At 49.5% G+C, this 20056-nt stretch overlaps 1 protein-coding gene across 1 annotated transcript; it reads right to left on the bottom strand.

Annotated features, from left to right (window-relative positions):
- Window positions 1–2700: 2700 nt before the first annotated feature.
- LOC112921411 (zinc finger and SCAN domain-containing protein 29-like) lies at window positions 2701–13597 on the bottom strand. Its single transcript, XM_026000661.2, is given in 8 exon segments — window positions 2701–4196; window positions 6774–6948; window positions 6950–7227; window positions 7602–8362; window positions 8823–8904; window positions 11131–11215; window positions 11949–12421; window positions 13252–13597. Coding segments are annotated over 7 exon segments (2838 nt in total). The 5' UTR covers window positions 12351–12421; window positions 13252–13597; the 3' UTR covers window positions 2701–3141.
- Window positions 13598–20056: the final 6459 nt, after the last annotated feature.

The raw sequence follows: 20056 nt of genomic DNA, 5'->3' as shown, positions 1-20056 counted from the left end.
GTGGTGGAATCAGAAAGATTGGGGGGCCCCAGGCGCAGCTCTGCACGTGCCCCACACGTGCCCCACACCTGCAGCAGCTGTGATGGTTATAGGACACCTGCAGTGAAGGGCTCCGCAAGGGCCTGCCTCCCTCAGTAGGCAATGAGCGAACTGTTCTCCTTTCACCCTGCCTTCCTGACTGGAGGGCTAACAGAACTGCGAAGACTCTGGAAGATGGAGTCTGGAGAGACCTGAAGGGAGGGTCGTGTTCTCTGCTGGGGGAGCAGAGCTAGCAAAGCCACTGTGTATGGGAGGGGGCTTCTGGGCTGAGGGGGGGCCTGGATCACGTCCAGGTCAGCAGGTGTGCCCCACCCATGTGGCTGGCACAGCCTTGGGGGACCTCAGGCTCACAAAGCCTCTGGCCTGGGGCTGAATCTATGACAACTTGACAAAAGCAGCTCACCCTTCGACCATTCCACAAATAGGATGCAGTTGGAATTCATTTATCTAATGGGTGAATATACTTGCATCAGCTTCGGCTAGCAGGATTGGCTTCTGAAAGCCAACTCCCGTTTCTTGCTATCTGTAAATGAGAATAAGAGCCAGTGGTTTTGCTATGAGCTGCTTCTGTTAAAATTTTGCAACACATAATTGGATTGACTGTATCATCTCCTGCAACTGTTATGATAGAGATGAATTTCATGCATTCCCACTTAGAACTTTCATTATTATTTTCATCTTGAGGGATTTCCAAGGAAACAGCTTCCAAAAGCCACTTTGCTTGCCTGGTTCAAAAACTCTGAAGCCGTGATTGTGAGTCTGAGTTGAGCTAAAAATAAAAGCCCCCAGAGCTTCGCTCATGCCAAGGACCATGGTGGACAAATGCGTAAATCAAAACACTCCTGAGCAATGTAACAGATGACTAGCTTCAAATCAAAATCCAGACCATGTAAGAAGTACATACTGCATTTGGTTCCCTGGGAAGCCTCTCCATGTGATAGTCGCCTAGTATTAATGCCCTGCTCTAGTCTTCCACGGAGAACTGAAAGTAGTGCCCTCACATGTCCTATTGCACCAAGGATTGTACAATCCGTATGAAAGATCTACAATCTCCAGCTCAGTCTTCCCACTGCTTTGCTAAGGGGAAAATACATGTGAGATGAAATTGTGTGGATATTATATTTGAATCTCCTTGTTCCATTCCAAAGAAGTATGATAGCAAAGGTTTCCAAAAAGGAATCTGGTTACTTCCAAAGTCTTTTTATAAGGCACAGCCACATTGGTTTTAGTATGATGAATTTCCACCCAAGAAAAAACTTTCTCATTCAAAAGAGTAAATGATTTAAAATAACACATGTCAGATTTATTTCCTGGCCTTACAAAAACATTTTGAACTCAAATTTCTGGGATCTTTTTGAAAACCATCTCCAAAAATAGGGTCTTTGAAGTCTCCTCGATGGTAACAAATTGACATCCTTTGAAAGGAATTTATTTTCAGAAAGCAGATACTGGGCAGAGCCAAGTCTTGTGGATAAGAGAGGCAATTGGGCTAGGTAACAAACTGTTGGTTCTAACAGTGTTTACTAAGCCCTTCTTATGTGCGGGGCACTACTCTGTGCTGGAAAAACATAGGGGGCCTTCTGAGGTGGTTTGAAGACAAATCTCAAAGGAAAACTCAATTTCTTCAATATGGCAACAACAAATACAGTCCACAGCCCATCAGAATGACTGCCTGACAGGTAACACTTATTGGAATAAGTTCTTTTATGTTCATTTAAAAAGACTCATTACTTGATCACATTTTATAAATCTAATTATATGAAATTGTCATAAGAATAGATAGTGCTCTGTTTTATAATTGGTGGGATTCTGGAAAGTTGTGGGAAAATACTTTCAAGTTAAATGCACAAAGGAAACTTTTTTATTTTTTAAGCAGGCTCCGTATCTAGCATGAGACATAATGTGGCACTTGAACTCCCAGGCACAAGATAGAAATCTCAGGAGTCAGACGCTAAACCGACTGAGCCACCCAAAGATAACTATTTTAAGAGGGAGAAACTGTATTCAACTTATTTCCGAGCACCATTTGCTCTGTTGTGTCAGAGAGTGCCCCCAGGAATTGTGCTCTGGTCTCACAGAGATACCCCAATCTCCAGGAACCTGTGGACCAGGACATGGCCTCCCCTGGAGGAGCTAGTATACTTGTCAGAGGCCAGTAGTAGAGAGGCAGATCCTCTAGCTGGGAGTCCTCTTAATGCCATGGTTCCTAGTTATTGCTCTGGATATATTTACAAACAGAAAAGGCTTTCTCCACTACACCATCCTGTTTGTGATCTCCTCAACCCAGTGTTGAGTATCTTAGGACACAGCAGGACCTGTAAGGCTCTGCAGCAGCCCTGCTGGCAGTCTGGAGTAATTCTATCCTGCAAAAAGTCTGTTTAGGTTGAATCATGAAATTGCTGGTTTTTGAGATCAAAACGGCAATCTCCTATGATTTGAGCTAATATGTTGATAGGAAGGGTAAGTCATGGTGTAGAAAGCCAACCTCCAGTGATGATCTTTTCTCCTTTGCCCTCCTCCAATGTGATAAGAGTGCTTTTCTTTCCAGTCACTCCATATAAATCCTAAGAAAACAAATGCGGAGAATGGAGGCAGTTCCCAGGCCCCCATCTTCCTATAGGGAGGATCGTAGAAGATCTTTAAAAGTGTAGGGAGTTAAGTAATCCCAGTTCAGCTGCCCAGTGCTGAGAAGAGACAGCTCAGCACCTGCTGCTCTGTGCCCAAGCCAGCCGTCCACAGTGCCAGCCACACAGCAGGGCGGAGGCTCCCATCCTTGGAGGAGGGTCTCGGGGACAGGACTCCCACCCCCAGCTTACCAAGCCTGGAAGTTAAGGCATAGGGTCATAGTGGACACATACTGTAATGGTGACCTGGTCAAATTCAGAACCAGTCTCTGAATTCTCTGCAAATGAGCTTCCATTACGACAGTGTGTAGAAGAAAGCCCTGAGTAGTATTTCATAAGCCAAGTGAGTTTTTAGAGAGAGAAACAAAATAACATCTACTGGGCTGGGATCTAATTTCTTTCTCTCCATTTCGAGTGGGTGTCGTGATAGAGAATCAGGACAGTACAAACCATTTTTGGAATGGATTCTGCAGTGTTCTTAGACTTGCTGTTTTAAAGATGCTCCTACTACATTTTGAGTCTCTGCCATGTGGGTCCTCCGATGTGCACTGAAATGTGAGCTGTTGTTGAATCGCCTCCCACATTCAGCACACTCATAGGGTTTCTCTCCGGTGTGGATTCTCTGGTGGATGATGAGACTGGATCTCTGATTGAAGCTTTTCCCACACTCCCCGCATCTATAGGGTCTCTCTCCAGTGTGAATTCGCCGGTGGGTAATGAGGTTTGAGTGGTCGCTGAAACTTTTCCTGCACTCGAGACATTCGTAGGGCTTCTCTCCTGTGTGGATCCTCTGATGGCTGGTGAGCGTGGAACTCTTGCTAAACCTTTTCCCACACTCAGGGCACTGGTAGGGTTTTTCGGCAGTATGTGTTCGCTGGTGTGCACTGAAGTGTGAGATACTGGTGAAACTTTTTCCACACTTAGTGCACTTATGGGGCTTCTCCCCTGTGTGGACTCTCTGGTGCAGAGTAAGGCTTGAACTCTGGTTGAAGCTCTTCCAGCACTCTCCACATTTGTAGGGCTTCTCTCCAGTGTGGACTCTCTGGTGTGCTGGAAGGTTGGAAGGATCACTGAAGCCTTTTCCACATTCAGGGCATTTGTAGGGCTTCTCCCTAACGTGGATTCTCTGGTGGCAAACCAGATGTGAGTTTCGGCCACAGCTTTTCCCACAATGGCCACACTTGGAAGGTTTCTTTTCCCCAGTGTGGGCTAATCTGTGGACAGCGAAGTGTGAGCTCTGGCTGACATGCCTTCCATATGCGCAGCACAGACAGGACTTCCTTCCTATGTAGGTTCCCTGAGGATCTAGGAGTTTACCTACGTCTCTTTCTGGAGGGAAGAGTGCTTTTTGTCTGTCTTCTGAGGGTGTTTCCCACTGCTTTTCCACTCCACATTCGCCTGCCCAGTTTTTCCTCCAATCAGGGGCCTGGGAAGCATCTATTTGGGGTCTCTCTAACTGTGCTCCCTGTAGCTCTGCTTCCACTGAGATGTCCTGGCTTGAATTCTCCTTGTCCTCTGTCCTCATGTCACGATCTGAAAGAATGAGATGAAACCGTAAATGTGACCTGCTTTCTGAGCTCAGAAAAATGCAAACAATGTGCAGGAGGCCCCTTCTGGACACTGAGAATTTCTCGATGGTGACAGAAAACCGTCAGCTTTCCATTAAGGAACACAGAAACAGGAATCTGGCTGAACCACGGGTCAGACAGCCAACTTGCAGGCCTTCCTCCCTCCTCCAGCTTCAAACAAGAAGGCTGTGTGGAGAAAGGCTGAAAGGAAGGGAGGTGGGCATGGTCCAGACCCATTTCTTCCTCTTCCTACTCCTAGGAGCCTCTGCCCCCGAGCGTGGCTCCTCACTTCTCCTCCCACCCACCTTGGCTGGCAATCAGTACTAAAAAGGTACCTTTCTCTGCTTGATGCTGCCTTCTGGGTGGAGGGACAAGCCTGAGAATAACTCTGGCCCCTCCCCACCCCCTTCCTTCTCAAGTAGGAGGAAGGATTCCTTCCATTAACAAGGAGCTGGGCACACATGGCTCAGAAGCCCAGCAGTGAAGGCTCCATGCCGGCGGGGCAACACTGTGGGCAATGCTGTGGTTGTCTGGGGTTCAGTGTGAGGAAGCCCACTGTGGCCACCCATCAAGCCACATTGTCCTATGGCTCTACCCGTTAGAAAGCCGCCATTCTGATCTCAACAGGTTACTCTTATGTTTCTTGGTGGGTCCAGAATCTGAGTGGGGGAAGAACAGTACTATATTGGATCCTCTCACATTACAGCAAAATGACTGAGCCCCATCAAGGAGGGAAGCTCATCTGAACCATGAGAAATTCACCCCTCTAATAATCCGAGGTTGACTGCAGTTTAATTGGGGGTTGCCAAGGCTCACTTTTTCTATTAACCTGGTTATACGATAGTTAATCATAAAATTCAGATTGAGGGGCATCTGGGTGGCTCAGTGGTTGAACCTCTGCCTTTGGCTCAGGTCATGATCCCGGGGTCCTGGGATCGAGTCCCACATCGAGCTCCTTGCATCAAGCCTACTTCTCCCTCTGCCTATGTCTCTGCCTCTTTCTCCGTGTCTCTCATAAATAAATAAATAAAATATTTGAAAAAAAAATTCAGATTGAAACTTAAGTGGGAGGGGTGCCTGGCTGGCTCAGTTGGTAGAGCATTTGACTCTTCATCTTGGGGTCATGAGTTCAAGCCCCATGTTGGGGGTAGAATTTACTTACAAAGAGGGCCTTAAAAAAAAAAAAAGAAATTTGAAAGGGAAATCATAAACACTGATAATTTATTTATATCTGTAAGCCAAGGTCAATAAAGAGAGCTGGCTTTCCAGGTGCCACCTGCTTTCCTGTTCTTCTGCCACCACTTGCTGTTTTAGCAGCACCTCAGAGTCCAGCCTTCACTCGGTGCTGCTTTGTCCATGTTCAGAATTCCGGGTCAGACTTCCTTGTTGGTGCCATCCTAGCTTTCATTCATTTCCCATTTGCACAGGAAGTTCTCCGAAAGTCCTGGAGATCAGCATTCAGAGGCTCTTCACTTCCCTCCCACCTTGAGACCCCCTCTGGCTGGGGAACCGGGAGTCCTGCTCAAGGACAAGCAAGAAAGGACATGGAGTTCTTACGTAGTCTGCTTTCTGTTCCCATATCTGGAAGTGGTAGGGGAGATGAGAATGGAAGTACCTCCCAGGGGATCCCTGGGTGGCTCAGCAGGTTAGCACTGCCTTCAGCCCAGGGCATGATCCTGGAGTCCTGGGATCAAGTGCCACGTCAGGCTCCCTGCATGGAGACTGCATCTCCCTCTGCCTGTGTCTCTGCCTCTCTCTCTGTGTCTCTGTGTCTCTCATGAATAAATAAATAAAATCTTAAAAAAAAAAAGGAAGTACCTCCCAGAAAATCTAGTTTTTGTAGGAAAATGTTTAGTTAATGAGTCAGGAAACTTGCCCCTATCAGTGAGGAGTACAGGGCAAGGTGTTCATGTATTTAACAATAATTACAAGGCTCATGAAAATGACAACATCTGCTGAGTGCTAGCCCTGTGCCAGGGTCCTAGTAATGGCCCAGTGAGGTAGAAACTGTCACTATGTCCATTTTACAGATGAGAAGATGGAGGCTTAGGGTATGTAACCAGTTTATCCAAGAACAGACATGTCTTAAGCTGGCAGGCTATTGTCTATAATATGCACAGAGTTCACATGGATAGGGTACTTTGGATGGAAATGAACAACTGGAACGTTAAGTCACCCCCACCTCTCTTTCCTCCTATAACTGTTACTAAATATTGTTTCTATAATGCTTTCTATAATGTTTCTATAATTGTTTCTATAATGCTCTATAATGTTTCTCAAAGAAGACAGGGAGACCCATTGGCTATAGAGCAGAGCAAGACCCTCAAAGTTGTCTTGTGAGTCACCTCGTACCATGGCTTCAGCAGAGGGCTGATTCTAGCAATATCTGAGGACAAGCAGTCAACAACGTTCCTTAAGGAAATAACAGTTCTCCTGACAAGCCCATTCCAGAGGCACAGAGAGTGACCATCTCTCCTGCTTCCGGTCCCTAATGATTCCCTTCCCCACTGCTCTGAGGGGCACTGTGGGAAGGAGTGCTTACCACTGGGACTTCCCTTCCAGGCCTGGGGGCCAAGGCTCCTGGGCTCCTCCTGGGGTTCCTCGGCCAGTTCACTACCATCCCATGTCACATCCTCCAGCGTGGCCTTCTGGCTCTCTTCAGAGTCCCCCCTGTTCCACAACAGGCCTCCCGCCACCTCTAGGGCATCAACGGTGCCAGCGAGGGTCCAGGGGCTCATCAGGGCATCCATCTCCTGATAGAAGGGGCAGGTGCCTGGAGCACGGCTGCTCCTGGCTTTTCGGTAGTGGGTCTGGAGGTTTTTGAACCGGTAGCGACACTGTTCCAGGGTCCGCAGGAAGCCGCGCTCCCGCAGCCGTGCAGCCACCAGCCGGTACACCTGGCGGTTTCCGATGGCAGGTGCGCAGCTTCTCATGGATGTAGGGCTCCCCAAGAATCCCCAGGAAGGTTTTTGTTTCCTCATAGCCCCAGTGCACCCCTGGAGGAAAGGAAGAGAGGAAAACTAAGATGCCGCAGCTGCTTGTGTCCTGAGGCCAGCAGAAACACCTGCCGCCTGCCTCAGCCTCAGTGACTTCCTTGTCCTCTGTGACAGGACCTGATCCAACAATATGCACACATTAATTTTTATGCTTATAAATATTATTCTTACAAAAGGGTTTTTCCTTTTTCTCAATGGCACACAGGAACAAAGGGCTATCCCACTTGTTTGTAAAAATAGCCTTCCCTGCCCTTTCCAGATGGTTGCAGAACCCCCTGACCCCATGGCACCTCTGAAATAACTGGTTGGTGGGGTTCTTTCCATACCCTGCTGACAGCCAGGGCCCTCCCATCTTGCTCACGACGAGGGCTTACCAGTAGGACCATGAAGCAGGGCGGGGATTCCAGGGCTTCCAGACACTTCTTCAACATTTAGCTCGTCCCCCTCAGAATCCTCTGTGATGGCTCCTGAATGCCCTTCTAAAGATGCTGCTGTGTGGCCCGTGTTCTGCCCCGGCTCCTCCGACTCGCGTTCCAGCACAGCCTCAGCCAGCACCGCCTCCTCCTCTCCCCAGTAACCCTCCTGCAGCTCTTTCTGCTCCACATCAGGGTCGCTCTGGCTAAGCAGAGCCCCTGCCACATCTGGAATGGGGATGGCAGCCTGTGGGCACATCAGGGCATCCATCTCCTGATAGAAGGGGCAAGTGCCTGGAGTGCGGCTGCTCCTGGCTTTGCGATAGTGGGTCTGGAGGTTTTTGAACCGGTAGCGACACTGTTCCAGGGTCCGTAGGAAGCCGCGCTCCCGCAGCCGTGCAGCCACCAGCCGGTACACCTGGCGGTTCCGATGGCAGGTGCGCAGCTTCTCATGGATCCAGGACTCACTGAGAATTTCCAAAAAGATCTTGGTCTCCTCATAGCCCCAGTGCACCCCTGCCACCTTCTCATCCTCCAGGCCCTGCCACTCCAGCTCCTCCCAGGTCTTGTGTTTTCTCAGGATGGGCAAGTAGCTGGGCTTGACTCTTCTCCCACTTGCTGGAGAGTCTCTGGGGCCCTCCTCTCCGAGGCCCTGATGATCTGGGCTCTGTGGGTTTTCCTCCTCCCTGTGGCAGTTGACCCTAGGTCGTGGGTTGGCAAATCTATTTGCAGGGAGACAAAGAGAAGACACAATGGTTTGCTAAATCTAATCCCAACCACTTTATATGCCAGGAAAGGGAAATACTATTAATTTTTTTTTTTTTTGAAGTCTCAGGGGATTCTTGGGAAGCCTTGGTGAAAGTAATACTAAGGACTGTGAGGGAAGACAAGAAAAAATCCAGGCCCAGATCTAGAACTATACACACATGATCATCTGTCCTGTAACAAAATTTAGGCTCCCACCAGAGGCGTTACTGACCGTCTTCCTAAGATGAGCTTCGGTACAATCTCCTCTCTGGGCTCTAGAAACTCATCCTCGATAGCACTGACTTTGGTATTAGATTACAGGTCTCTTTTTAAGCAGGATTGAGGGACTTGAAATTTTTGACCCAAAAAGGTCTGGAGTAGTAACTACTATGGGAACTCACCAGCTAACTTCTGACAGGAACACGACACCCTTACCCAGTGCAGCCCCATTTGCAGATCTCTCCCAACTTCTTTCCAGGTGGTTCCTCCATCCAAGTTCTGGCTGCTTCTGTGCCTCCTGAAAGACATACACAGCCACATCACCGAGTGTCAGCAACTCCTGAAAAAACACAACACCCTACTCAAAATATGCTGCCTTGGGACAAAACATCTCTTACACTGCCTTCATCAGAGGGCAGGTGACAAAAAAGATTGAGAAGAAACTAAAACATGAGTGTTCTTTGGCTTTTACATGCCATAAGGCATGGGGAGCCTGGGTGGCTCAGTCAGTTAAGTGTCCGACTCTTGATTTTGGTTCAGGTCATGATCTCAGGGTCTGGGGATCAAGCCCCACGTTTGGCTCTGGGTTCAGCGAGGGGTCTGCTTGGGATTCTCTCTCTCCCTCTCTTCCTGCCTCTCTCCCTCTAAAAAAATTCACTCATTCACTCTCCCTCTAAAAAAATAAATAAATAAATAAATAAATCTTTTTTAAAAAGGCAATAAGGGGCAGGGGAAGGGAACAGAGGGAGAGGAATAAAGCAAGAAAGCAGCTATCATTTAGTGAACACTTATGCACTGTGCTGGAAATTTTTCACACTTGCTCAAAATTCTACGGTCAGTATGCAGTGGAGCTGGAACTTGAACTCAGGGCTGTCTGACTCTGAAGCTGGTCCCTGGCTACACCTACACCCGTAGTCCTGCATACCATACAGGCTAGATTCCGATACGGAAATAACTATTCCCCTTAAGGCAAACAAGCAAATCAGCATAATCTTACAATCTCAGGGGCAAGGAAAAGAATGACTTTAATACAATTCCTCACTACCTCAGCTGTGGTGCTGCCTTACATAAAGAGGCACAGAATTTTAGGCAACATTCGTTTGGGTAACATTTTTCTGGCAGATGAAATCTATAATACTGGGCCTCCCTGATGGCTAAATTTGCCTTGGCATTTCTGATAAGCAAGAGAGTTGGTTGCAAAAGCCCCCCTGCATGAGTAGTAAAATGTGTCCTGAGTAAGAGAAAAAATCTAGCTCACCTGGGAGGTGCTCAGGATCCCCTGGTCACCACCACTCTCCTCCAGAGAAAGACCCAGAGCCCGAGGATCTGTTTGGAGACAACGTTTCTTGACTCCTTCTGAGGACTAGCCTGACTTAGCTCTGAAATAGAAGAGTCTTCCCCTGTCTCTTTGTATCGCTTTGTCCCAGAAAGAAGGTTGGTAAAAAAAAACAAAATGGACTTTTCCTTTCCATCCAGGTTACTGACTGTCCTAGTTTTATGATTTTCTTCTTCAGTTTTTTTTTTTTAATTTTTATTTATTTATGATAGTCACACAGAGAGAGAGAGAGAGGCAGAGACACAGGCAGAGGGAGAAGCAGGCTCCATGCACTGGGAGCCCAACGTGGGATTCGATCCCGGGTCTCCAGGATCGCGCCCTGGGCCAAAGGCAGGCGCCAAACCGCTGCGCCACCCAGGGATCCCTCTTCTTCAGTTTTGATAACACATTTGAATTGTCTGAATTGGGGCAGCCCGGGTGGCTCAGCAGTTTAGCGCCGCCTTCAGCCCAGGGCCTGATCCTGGAGACCCGGGATCAAATCCCACGTCAGGTTCCCTGCATGGAGCCTGCTTCTCCCTCTGCCTGTGTCTCTGCCTCTCTCTCTCTCTCTCTCTGTCTCTTGTGAATAAATAAATAAAATCTTTAAAAAAAAATTTTTTAAATGAACTGTCTGAATTGGTCTAGGGACACATGTACCTGTTCTGAGAATTACTGTGCTGTAGTTTAACCCTACCTTGTGCTTTTCCCAGCAATCAGGCCTAAAATCTGTGCCCACACCTAACCTACTGGGACCAGTAGCCTGCCACTCACATAAGGAAAAGTGCCACAGACTCCCCTATGTAAGTTTACAAAACATGCCAACCAAGGCTCATCTTCCCTTTGAAGGTGTCTATTGAGAATCCCCCAGATTCATGTGGCCAGCCTCATTTCACATGCCCCATCTTCCAAGTGGAAAGAAATCCCACTCCCTCCACTCAGAAGGGACTTTCACACCCTCTCCACAGAAGGGTCCTTCCTCCTCCCCAAACTGCTGCCTCTTGGGGATCCCTGGGTAGCGCAGCGGTTTGGAGCCTGCCTTTGGCCCAGGGCGCGATCCTGGAGACCCGGGATCGAATCCCATGTTGGGCTCCTGGTGCATGGAGCCTGTTTCTCCCTCTGCCTATGTCTCTGCCTCTCTCTCTCTGTGTGTGACTATCATAAATAAATAAAAAAAATTAAAAAAGAAAAAAAACAACTGCTGCCTCTTACCGTTCTTGTGGAAGGATCGGAGTTCTACTTTTGGGCTATGATTCAACTGTTCTTCTGGTTCTGGCTGTGAGTTTCTCACCATCACCTGTAACAGACACATGGATCCTGTCTGCACTTGCTTCAGATGGATGCTTAGGGAACCTGGCACTGATCCCAAGGGTCCCAACTCCTCTGAGTGTACCTTCTGCCCCTGTCCAAGGACCAGAAGTGGTCAAAATTCCGTAGGTACTAAAGCTTAATCATCCCAAGACACAAAGAAACAAAGCAGAAATCAGTCTTATGCAAATCACTGCAGGGCAGTAAGAAGTGTGAATGTGTGGAAGACTAACAGAGAAGGTCTGGGACCCAGGCTCTCTCCTGGAGCCACACCTGTCAATCCCCAGCAAAATGCAGCCAACCAAAAATACAGCTGTTTTTCAGTAGGACTCAAAGGTCCAGTGTTATCAGGGAAGACCAGTGAAGCCTCTTGCTTCCAGCTGGCTGCTGATGAATGACAGCTATTCTGTAAAACAACAACAATCAGCTTTTTGATCCATCTGTGTGTTCCTCCTCGACCAGAGTGGTGTTCAAGGCACCTTAAGCACCACTCATACTTAATGGCAGGGACCGACACTCAGAACAACCTATGTAATGGATTCCCTGGAGTCAGTCTGAGCTTGGAAGGAAAACTGTGGCTCCCAGACTCAGGGAATAAGCAAACAGCACCTGACACAAACAGCAGAGCTCTATGCATCACCCATACTGCTGGCAAACCAAGGGAGTGCAGTCTCTCACATTCCCCTATTTTAACCACTCAGAACAAGTTTCCTGTTTCTTACCTGGAGCCCATATCGTCCAGGTCCTTTCTGCAAGTCTTCCACCAGGGCCACGGCCGCCTCTCCACTCTCTGGATGCTTCTGTCTAACCCAGATCTGGATTTCCTGAGGAAGGACAGTCAGGAACTGTTCCAGCACCAGCAACTCCAGGATCTGGTCTTTTGTACACTCCTCTGGTCTCAGCCACTGACGACAGAGCTTCCGGAGTTGGATAAGGGCCTCCTGGGGTCCTGATGCTTCCTGATAGCAGAAATGCCAGAAGCGCTGGCAGGAGGTCTCTGGTCCACGGTCACTCTCCTGAAGGGAAATCTCCTGCTCCCAATGGGAATCATCTTCCAGCTTCACTATTCGAAGGTCTTCTTGCACTTGAGGAGTATGGATTTGTCGGCCCACAGACACAGCCATGGTTCAGCTCAGAGAAGAACCTTGCAACTGGGTTCTGATGCTCAAACTTCCTCCTTTAGCACACTGGGACGCTACGTTGAGATAGGAGTCACTGAGTTAACTTGAAATTCTAGAGCCAGAGATACATTATGGAGTGAAGGCAAGTGACCATCACAAGTTAGCCCAGAAAGACAGAGGTGAAGGAAAGAGCCCTCCTGTTCTCCCCTTCCCAAGTCCTGGTGCCTGTGGAGTCTGGCCCTCTGTCGCTGGGGTGGGGGTGGAGATGTGTGGGGCAGCAGCTCCCAAAGTCTGAGAGGAGGGTCAAGTCAAGGGCTGGCGATCTGGTTGGAAAGTAGGGGAGCCTGACACTGTTTGCATAGCAATTTACTTGAGGCCAAGAAAGATGTCAATTATCCATACTTATGAATGAGGAAGGGCTGGAGGAGATATCCCGGGGACAATAGCTGCCCACCCTCCCAGGCCACTGGTCTTCAGGAGTGAACAGGACAAGGACGAGCTGGTGCACAAGGTAGCAGCACCTTGGAGAGCAGCGCCCGGGGGGGAGCGGGCTCTAGGCTTCAGGCGCACAGGATCCAACCTCTAAACTGCCCACATCTCTGGAGGGGCGCTCGGCACCGGGCCCCCCACGCAGGCCTCCCCAGTCCTGCAAGAACTCTCTCCCAAACAGGGACATCTACCCTGGCTCAACTTCAAAAGCACGGATAATAATAAAGACACAGACTCCTATTCAGAGCTGGCAGGAAAGTTAAGAGATACTTCGGCTGGTCAATCACAGCCCAGGGACTGCATTCCTTGGAGACCCCCAGGGACTCGCCCAAGGTCACAGAGCTGATGTTTGGCAGGGAAGACGCGGGGCTCCCTGACCGTGGGCTGAGGGGCTGGCCCGCAGAGCGTGACTTACACTGGAAGGTGGCTCCGCGGGCGACCTTCCCTGGAAGACGTACGCGGTCCACGCGGGCCCTGCGGACTGGGTGGCCTCGGCGCCTACCGGGCCAGGGTCCTCCCCGCGGGGTCCGGTGGGCGGCGCGAAGGACGGCGGTGCCAGCACGAGGAGCGCATCCTGCCCGGGACCCTCACGGGGCCTGGGCCCGAGGCGGCGGGACCCAGGGTATCGGTCCGGCCACGCCGCCCCCCACCCCCGCCGGCGAGGGCGGCCAGCGTCCCCGCTGAGACCTGCGCGCGCCCCCGGAGGCTCCGCGAGTACGGGCGGCCGGGGCCCGCCGCACCAGCTCCGCGGCTACGCAACGTCCCCACACGACCCGGACCCCCAAGCCCAGACCCGGAGTCCGGGTATTCGGACGTCCACTAAACACCGGAAGCGGAAACGCAAGCCCCAGAAGGACTCGGTTTTGTCGGACTCCATTTCCCATAGGCCTCCGCCAGTGCCCGCAGATTGACAGCGGCGTTAGCCAATAAGCTGCGGGGGTGGCCTAGGCGTCTATGTGTTTCAGACGAATCGTTAATGATGGGTGGGACTTCACGGCACGCGGGATTTGGGAGTTCAGAGCCACCCGTAGGACCGTCCTAGGTGGAGGACGTGTGATCATCCTCCTTTCCCGCACTTTCGGGGGCGCTGAGACAGAGAAGGACCCTTGCAGGCAGGAAGTCTGCGAGTGTGAAGCCAGAACTCCAATTAAGATTTTTTTTTTTTTTTTTTTTGCTACTTAAGAAAGTACTTTTCTGGCATGTCCCCTATGTAATGCTTTACGTATACATACACCACACACCACCCCCAGTTCCTGAGTGCACAGTCCTGGGATATTCAGGATGAATCCTACTGACGCTTACTCATTCAAGAATCAGTCATGGAGGGAACCCTGGGTGGCACAGCGGTTTAGCGCCTGCCTTTGGCCCAGGGCGCGATCCTGGAGACCTGGGATGGAGTCCCACATCGGGCTCCCGGTGCATAGCCTGCTTATGTCTCTGCCTCTCTCTCTCTCTCTCTCTCTCTCTCTCTCTCTCTCTCTCTCTCTCTGTGACTATCATAAATAAATTAAAAAAAAAAAAAAGAATCAGTCATGGAACATCAACTTTGGCCCAAAGGAAACACTCCCGCCTCCTCTAAGGAATGCAGTCCAGCAGAGGATGCATTTTTATTTTAAGTTTATTTATTTGTTTTTAGTAATCTCTGTGCCCAACGTGGAGCTGGAACTTAACCACGGTGAGATCAAGGGTCGCGTGCTCCAGCGACTGAGCCAGACAGGCGCCCCTAGTGGATGCATTTTTTTAAATGCTGCCCAGAACCACTCATATATCTCCAATGCAGTGTGGTAAGTGCTAAAAGGTGACTTCAAACTTAGTGGCTGGAAAGAAATACCAGAGAGCAACTGGGTGAGCCCAAGAGGTAAGAAGGTGCAGCTACAGGGGAAGGGGACAGGAAACTGTACTTTATTAAGCATCTACATTGCATATTTTATCTGGTTTGGATCTGACAAGGAATCCTGCATAGATCTCCCTATATAACAGATGAAAGATCCAAAATTCAACTGGAGGTGGGTGAAGCTATGATTCTGCCCACACAATTGGCAACCTGAGGTGGGGGAGGAGATGCACAAGGGAAGGGCCAGGTGACAAGAGGGGCTTTCCAGAAAGTCCTAAGTTGTGAGTTCCCACCAAATCACCAGAGCAGCTTTGCTTTTACGTATTTTCTGCTATTAAAAAAAAAAGAAAATTGAAAATCACTGATCCAAGCCCATGCCCTATTACCTTAACTCATTTCCTGAGCAAGTGGAACTTTCACTGGAAGCAAAATCAAGCATGGAGAGGGTGGTCCCCACCTCAGGACATATCACCTTCACCATCAACACCACATTAGTATTTCAAGGGAAAAATGCATACATGTCCTCAAACTGTTAGCCACACCCCTCAAAGAACAGGATTAAAGGACCCCTTCCCCCAAGGTCTATTTAGATAAGATACTTTCCTTCTCGCAGCCTTCTGGTCCCTCAGAGGACAGTTGTCCTCAAAAACCTAGACAGGTCCATTTGTTGGTGAAAGCAGGCTCCATCTAGGTCAGAGTTGTCAGTATTACCAGAGAGAATAGGATTTCAATGTTCATGGCCTTACAGAGTGACTTACCTCTTCCCAGCAGCCTTCCAGAATGAGAAAGGCAAGTATCACCAGCGGTTTGGCAGATGTGGAAAATGAGGCCTCCAGAAGTGATTTGCCCTCCTCATACTGCTAGTCAGCCACACAAGTGTGTCTGGAACCAGGTCTGCCAGGCTCCCAACACTCCACCCACTGCACAACAAGTGTCAGGACAGGAGCGGGTGGGAGACGCACAGGGCCTAAGAGCTCTGAAGGGCGTCACCGTGTGGGACAGCTGGAAGAGGCAAGCAGAGGTCACTAGTCAGTTTAAGCAAGTTTGGTTTTTAGATCTTTGGAATGTATTTAGAAAAACATTGCACGGAGGTGTTGATAAGCAGTGCCTCAGCAGACAAGGATCTCCAGATGAAGGAGATAAGCTTATCCTCCAGAAATTTGATGGATCACAGCCACATATAATGAGTAGAGGCTACTGTTCCTTGGGCACACTGGATCATCCATTTAACTCCAGTTTAACCAGTGATACTAACATATCTGCACAAGGGGATGTGTTCATAGGGGAACCTGGAGGAGGAGTTATCAAGGGGATCTTGGGTACTGAGTAGACGGTGCTGGGGGTGAGGGGGGCATGAAGATAAGCTGGATTTGAAGTACCGCATCTGCCTCCTGAGGGTGGCTGGTGTCTGCTTGTCCCTCACATGATCCCTTCCTTTCCTTCCATGCTGCTCAAGCACTGTCTGATCATAAAGCCACTCATTTCAGTCACTCAAGACCAGGAACAAGGGGTGCTCTGAAGGTGGCTTGCGATAGGAGATCCCCTACTATGAATTCATAATTGGGGATCATTAACACGAGCCTACCACCCAGGATTCCATCATCTCTGGGTGTACTCTCCAGGCTCCAGGTGTACATCTCCAGGCTCTGCACCAGAAAGGCTGGGGACCAGAAATCTGTGGTGATTTTGCCAGAATGTACCACCCCTGAGGCCTCCTGGCAGGTACCCCTGCCTCTGGTACCAACAGTGTAAACAGGCAACAGAGATGTCATGCCTGCTGGGGCCTGGGAGTGGTCAGGGGCCTGGGCAGGGTTTCCTGGGACCCAGACTCCACATCCCGCAGCAGTTCTACAGCTGCCTGGGGCCTGTGAAGGGTGGAAAGTTCTCAGGGTTAGGACACTGAGAGGAGCCAGCAGGAGCGGGGAACCCCAGGGGCCAGAGGGCCCTAGAGCCACAGCCTCTGCCGATGCCAGAGGCTTGAGCCCACTTGCAAAGGCAAATGGAATTCACCATCCACCCTTACTCTACCCCAGGCTAGGAAACCCTCCAGCTCAAAACCTGACCGTCCTTCATGCAGTTCTATGTCTATTCCCTCTGGGATTGGGGCTATTTTATCAAGTCAAGAGGATGGGAAAAGGAAAGACCCTACTCCTATGTCCAGAAATTTGGAATAGCTTCATAGGGCCCTGCAGCAGGGAGGCTTGAAAGACTCCAGTGCTGCCTGTGAGGGCCCCCGCAGAGCTCCCTGTTAGGAGACAGGACCCCAAGGTAGGGGGTAAAGGGCTGGGAAGAGCACCACTGGCCACGTGGTCACGTGCAAAGAAAGGCCAATTACATCTGTGGATCTTCTTGATGCCAGCTCCAGAGAAGACTCGTAGGCAGCATATCAGTTATCTTTCAGTGTTTTGTTGTTCTCTCCATTCTTCCCATAGATATTTCTCAGGGCTGTAGTAGCAGAACAGGCATGGGGCCACGTACTTACTGGGCCTCTCTGCCCTAAAGTGGGGATAGTGACCTACCTCACTTACCTCCCTGCCTCGTTGTCCAGATTAAGTGGGGCATACGTGGAGAGCTTAGCACAGAGCCTGTGCATGGTAACCGCTCAGTAAATCGTTACTATAAACTATTATGGCTTTTTTGTAAACTATAAACACAACCCAAAGGGAAAGAAAATTCCATGAAAAAGAAAAAGAAGCCTCATTATGACCTGCCTCCAATTGTAAAATCTCTAATAAAAATGAGGGTGTGTGGTTAATGGCACAAGTGTCTAGAGCCAGGTCTGTCCAGTGCACACACTCCCTCCACTACACCAAGCTTGAGAATGGGGGCAGGGGACAGGGGGCCAAAGTACTGCCTGGGAGGGGACCTGAAGGGGACTTCTGGGATGTGGCAAAGTTGTTTCTTTCTTTCTTTCTTTCTTTCTTTCTTTCTTTCTTTCTTTCTTTCTTTCTTTTTTTTGGGCAAAGTTGATTCTTGATCTGAGTGCTGGTCACACAGGTGTGTTCAGTTTGAAAAAGTGCAAGGAGCTTACACTTCCATGGGCTTATCTGTGTGTTGTATTTTTAAAAAAAGATCAAAACAAGGGGAGCTGTCTCAGAATATAGTCATATGACTACACTGGGACCAAAGAGTGAGTAAGATACAGTCTCCAAGTTGCATTGCCTGTCCAGACAGAGGAGAAACAGATTGTGTATTAGACTTGGCTACAATAAGAAGATGCCTAGTTTTCCACTGCGTTTTGATATCTGTGATATTTCAAATATGAGTTGTTTCATTAGGATACTGGTTAATTGGGTTCTTTTTTAAGATTTTATTTTTTTAAGTAATCGCTACACCCAACATGGGGCTTGAACTTAAAACCCCAAGATCAAGAGTCACATGCTCTAGCTACTGAACCAGCCAGGCGCCCTGGATAGTTGGTTTTTATAAATGTCTTCAGCTGTGATTTCATGTACCAATTCCAATAAATCATAATTTAGGTGAGAGACACTGAGGTTTCAATTAATTTACATTTGGGGCACTTGGGTGGCTAGTCAAGCATCTGCCTTCAACTCAGGTCATGATCCTGGGGTCCTGGGATCGAGCCCCACGTTGGGCTCCCTGCTTAGCAGGGAGTCTGCTTCTCCCACTCCCTCTGCCGCACTGTTTATGCTCTGTCTCTCCCTCTCTTGCTCTATCTCAAATAAATAAATACAATCTTTAAAAAAAACCTAATTTATATTTATCTTCTTACCAAAGGAAAGTGTGGGAAACTGAGTTTATTTTCCAACTCAGAGTTTTGGACTCCACCTGCCTCTTCATTTCTGTATATCCCCATGAAGAGAACTCAGCTGGCAAAAATGAACTGAGTTCCTGTCACATACCAGGCCCTGAGCCGGGTGCTGGAGACAGAGTTTAGGACCTCTGTCTAGAAGGCAGAGGAGGGGCAGAATCATCTCACAGACTCTAAAGTCAGGGAGCGAGCCAGTGCAGGAGGCAGGGTCAGGTCTGCGAAAGAAGAGCAGGGAAGGCCTCCTGGAGGAGGGGGTACCCAGGCTGGGTGTTCTGAGATGTACAGATATGCCTTAGGCAGACCAAGCACTTCAGAAAAGGGGGGACAGCATGAGGACAAGGCGAGGCCCCCTGGAACACATTCACGGGGAGTGGCCAGGGGGACAAGGATAGTCTGTGGATTGGGGTGCAGTGAAGAGGTTGCACGGGGGCCAACCAAGGAACGTAGGGATGGGGAGCCCCAGGGGGTTTAAGCTGGGTTGTGCCAGGCTCAGTTGTGTTGGAGAATGCTCATGTCGGCGACGACCTGAAGGGTGAAGTGGAGAGAGCTTGGGTGCTATTGCAGGTGCAAGGGTCTGACTGTGCTCCGCGTGGGGGTGGTGGTGAGGTGGGAGCTGGCAGGTAGAATTGGAAGGGCCGGATTCCTAAATGGCCCTCAGGGTGGCGAGGGAGGAAGGAGTCGTGGGGGACTCCCAGGTGAGACCAGGTCTGGCAGTGCTGTTGACAGAGGAGACACCAGGGAGGCCGCAGGGAGCGGGCTCCTGAACATACAGAGTCTGAGGCTGTAGGACCCACTGCAGTTTTTGTACCATTTATTATAAAATTTTTAAAAGATTTATTATTTATTTTTATTCTTTTAAATTTATGATAGAGAGAGAGAGAGAGAGAGAGGCAGAGACATAGGCAGAGGGAGAAGCAGGCTCCATGCACCGGGAGCCCGACGTAGGACTCGATCCCGGGTCTCCAGGATCGCACCCTGGGCCAAAGGCAGGCGCCAAACCGCTGTGCCACCCAGGGATCCCAAGATTTATTATTTAGAGAGAGTGCACGAGGAGGGGGGAGCAGATCCTGACCTGAGCCGAAACCCAGAGTTGATGTATAACCAGCTAAGCCACCCAGGTGTTCATTATAAATTTTCAACTGTCCCAAGGCTGTTCCCATGAACTTAGAACCAACCGGCGACAGAACATCAGTCCCTAAATGCATGTACATGTAGGGGAAATGTCTTGTTACAGACACAGGTGTAACTGAATTGAGAGCAAAGGCTGGCAGATCATCTGCCAAGGGAACTGGGGCTTCCTGAGGTCTTTTCGGGAAGGCCATGCCCTTCCATTCCAGACCAAGCCACACGAAGGCCTGTGTATGCCAAGCCCTCCCTGCCCCCACATACCTGTTCCAGGGGCAAGCAGAACAGGAAGCAGAGGACTCTTGGCCTTTCTATGACCATGGTCGGTCATTTCCCAACCTGGGTCTAGCCTGATCTTGTGTCCCTTTTTTTCCAAGATGTTTTGTGTGCCTATCAGCTAGAGAGGAGTAAAAAAAATAGAAAGTTTTGCTAAGCTTAATGTCAGCTCTTTTCTTAGTGGAGACTTAGGGGAAGAGAGAGCCAGTATCT

Source organism: Vulpes vulpes, chromosome 14 (genome assembly GCF_048418805.1).
Source record: "Vulpes vulpes isolate BD-2025 chromosome 14, VulVul3, whole genome shotgun sequence".
Lineage (NCBI taxonomy): Eukaryota > Metazoa > Chordata > Mammalia > Carnivora > Canidae > Vulpes > Vulpes vulpes.
This window is presented reverse-complemented; position numbering and strand designations above follow the sequence as displayed.